Source organism: Triticum aestivum, chromosome 6D (genome assembly GCF_018294505.1).
Source record: "Triticum aestivum cultivar Chinese Spring chromosome 6D, IWGSC CS RefSeq v2.1, whole genome shotgun sequence".
Lineage (NCBI taxonomy): Eukaryota > Viridiplantae > Streptophyta > Magnoliopsida > Poales > Poaceae > Triticum > Triticum aestivum.
In genome coordinates this window covers 395,369,644-395,373,148 of record NC_057811.1, presented here as the reverse complement: position 1 = coordinate 395,373,148, position 3,505 = coordinate 395,369,644, and the positions used below count along the sequence as shown (strand labels likewise).

The 3,505-nt window shown below is 54.5% G+C and overlaps 1 protein-coding gene across 1 annotated transcript; it reads left to right on the top strand.

Moving 5' to 3' along the window:
* Window positions 1-931: 931 nt before the first annotated feature.
* LOC123146402 (uncharacterized) lies at window positions 932-3,035 on the top strand (the record flags this gene model as incomplete). The annotated part of the gene is made up of 4 exons (XM_044566060.1): window positions 932-1,287; window positions 1,926-2,145; window positions 2,299-2,786; window positions 2,873-3,035. Coding segments are annotated over exons 1-4 (1,227 nt in total), but the record flags the coding sequence as incomplete, so codon positions are not given.
* Between the last annotated feature and the right edge of the window lie 470 nt (window positions 3,036-3,505).

The window sequence follows — 3,505 nt, the reverse complement described above, 5'->3', positions numbered from 1 at the left end:
GGTGCCGTCGAGGATGCCACCACTGATGATGGCGGCGCACGCACAGATGGAAGCCAGCCGCAGAGGCAACGGAAGGACCGGCGCCTGAACGTGCTCGGCACCGTCAAGGAGGAATTTACTGAAGTGAACTCCAACGGGCATCCAACGGCGCCCAAACAAGTAGTCAAGGGGTACTCGGTTCAGCTCGGGTGCATTCTCCGGAGCATCGTCTCGATCAACACCGAGAACCTAAGGCATAAGGACCGAGGGAATTTGCGCAGCCTCCTCTTCACGAAGCTGCACGAACGATACAAGTTCCCCGCTGAGTTTGCAAACACACGCCTCTCAGGGAATAAAGTGAACAGTGTCGCCCTCACGAGGATGAGCACGGCCCTGTCTACATGGAGAAGCACAGTGAAGGCAATGATTGAAAAAGCTGATAGTTATGAGAAGATCAAGGCGAAATATCCTTTGATGAGCGAAGATGACTACAAGGAGTTCAAGATCAAGTGCGAGAGCAGCGCAACCTCCGAATCAAGTTAGTGGGGGAAAGAAATGCGGCAGTTGAACTTAGGGGTCCACCAACTCGGTCCCGGCGGTTACAGAGTGGCGGAGCCTATATGGGACAAGGAGGACGCGGAGCGTGCCGAGCAAGGCCTACCGCCCCGCTTCGAGAAATTCCGTGACAAGCAGACCAGGAACTTTGTCAGGGCCCGGTACAAGGAGGACCCGGTAACAAAGGAGCTTACCACGGATCCGAAGACCAGGGCGCTTGAGCTTGTTCTGGTAAGGAGTACACCCCCGCGTAATTAGCTCCATATGGTTGCATTCTAATTAATGAAGCAAAATTTCTAAATGGTTCACATTCCTTCCGCAGGAGGCTGAAAGCAGTAGCGCGGGGTCGTCTCAGAGCTCCCCTTTTGACACCACTTTAAAGAGGGCGTTGAACGTAATGAAAAACAAGGATAAGCTCAGTAAGCCGTCGTCAGCAGGTCGTGTGGCCGGCAAAGGCTTGTCCACAAAATGGTTGTCATACTATACCGCTGGTGGGCGAAAGGAGAAAAAGACCAGCTCGGAAAGCCAGTCGCGCGAGGTTCAAGAACTCAAGGCACAAGTGGCGCGGATTCAGGAGATTGTCCAAGAGCAAGTGCAACAACAACTGGGAACGACGCTCACCGCCATTGTGCCTACCTTGATTCAGGGGCTGACGACGTGGATTGCAGGCGGCCAACAGGGGCCTCCCCCGGTTCCCAGCTTCACGGCCAGCAACTCGCACAATGGGCAGGCGGCGCCATTGGTGTCTCCGGCGAGGCGGTATTCGTGTCTCCGGCGCCGGCACGGGCATTGGAGTTTAATGCACCCGGGTGTACGCCGACCGGCACCTCGCCAGCAAGCGACCCCTCCGTCAGTTGCACGCCCGCCGTTGGCGGTGCCTCGACATTAGCCGAGCTCGACGGCATCACGGTAACTAAGCCTCTCGGCCGATGACTTCATCTCCTTGCCTTTGACTGGGCATCCCTGATGCCCTACATGTTTTCGCAGGGCGCCGCCGATGTTCCTTGCACTCTCTTGCACGTCGTGGACGGCGAGTTGGTCGATGTCGCCAAGGGCAGAATCGTTCAACCGGGCAACCGCGTGTTCCACGGTAATCCGATGCCACCCACCTTGTATAGGGTTGAACTGGTTCGGGTGCTGCGAGGCTGCGATGAGTTGTTACCTCCGATTCGACTCGCTGGGGCCGACGAAGATGATGTGATGACCCTCAGCGCCTGCGTAAGCTAGCCCCTCCTTTGGCTGAAGAGCCAGATTCGTTTGGGGGCGGGGGACACCACCCCAGACACAAGACCGCCAGTCGTGCCAGCGCCAAGCCATGGCAAGAACGCCGCAATGCTACCGGACATGCCGGACATCCCTATGGCACAGGATCCGGACATGCATATGACACAGGATCCGGACGACGACGACAACGACGGTGGTACATTTTCCAACGTCGATAAGTACTTTGCCGAACACTGTGGGCCTCCTTCTCAAGAACCCAACCCTGAAAAAGACGACCGCGATCTAGCTGGTACGGCGGAGAAACCCAATTGCAACAGGCGTCGTCTGGCGTTCAGTTCTCAGGAGACGCCTCCAGCTACCGCCTTCACCGAGCCTCAGATAGCTGAGGTGCAAAATATTATCAGCCCCAACACGCTCAAGAAGGTGGTCTGTGAGCAGAACTCGATCCCATTACAGCAGATCAGGAAGAAGGGACAGAAACGAAAGACTAACAAGGGCGCCAGTGCGAGCCAGCCGGCACCGAGTATGATCGGTGCTCAGGACGGGCCACCTTCATCTAAGGATATCTCGAGGAGGGTGCATGTGGCGGGTAGGGCAATGCTACCGACAAATATGCTCAATGCTGCAACCGGTGCTATGCGGAGTCTGCATGACAGTGTTATTTCTTTGGAGAAGCGGCGTCTTAGAGAGAATGATGTGGCATACCCGGTTTTCGTGGCCAAAGTGCCAGAGGGCAAGGGCTTTGTGGATAGCGCCGCCGGGGGTACGATCGTCCTGCGGTTTGATGACATCTTTACTATGCTTAACCTTCATCCTCTGCACTACACCTTCGTTCGGCTGTTTTCGCTGAGTATGGAGATGCGGATCATTAGAGACAAGACCCCGGACATTGTGATAGTCGACCCCTTCTACATGCGTGCCAAGATCTTGGGCAGTGCCGGGGACCGGCAAGTCGCGAGTTCACACCTCGAAGGCATCATTCTGGCAAACCCAGATAAGGATAACTTCCTCGTGCCTTACTTTCCCGAGTAAGTCATCTCCTAACCGCCCCGTAACATATGATTTCTTAGATTTCGATCGTTCTTTTTTTTCTAACATTCCGTGTTCTGTGCAGTGACACACATTGCACACTCATCCTCTTAAGCCCGAAATATTCCATGGCCACGTATTTCGACCCGGACCGTGACTCCAAGATAGACTACACAAATATCAAGAAAGTTCTTGATGATGCTCTCCCCGGCTACGCCGCATCTGGAGGCACCTTTAAGAGGCCAGCTCGTAGGTACAGCAGGCACGTGTTCACCCACAATACGACGTTCCCCTGCGTCAAGCAGCCGCCTGGCGGTCAGAAGGATGCCTACTACACCCTCCATCACATGCGGGCGATCGTACGGGACCATAATCACCTTCTGCTACCAAATAATCTCTAAGATTGGGCCGCAAGCTTTGCGGCAATCCAGGACGCGGACATCCGACAAGAATTCTTTCGCATCCAATCGGAGTTTGCAGAAATCATCCATCAAGATGTCCTTCGTACCTCGGGGCAGTTCTACCTCAAATTTCAACCGTCCAACAGTGAGATAGACACAACGCTAAAAATGCAGGCTGACAACGCCCGCGACTTCATGACCATCACGACAGACGGCGGCTTCATCCACGCTCCGGTCCCATGAGTCGAGTCGAAAGTAGTGATGCTATGTGTAGTTCTGAAACATTGATTAGCTCATGTTGTAATTAAACTTTAATG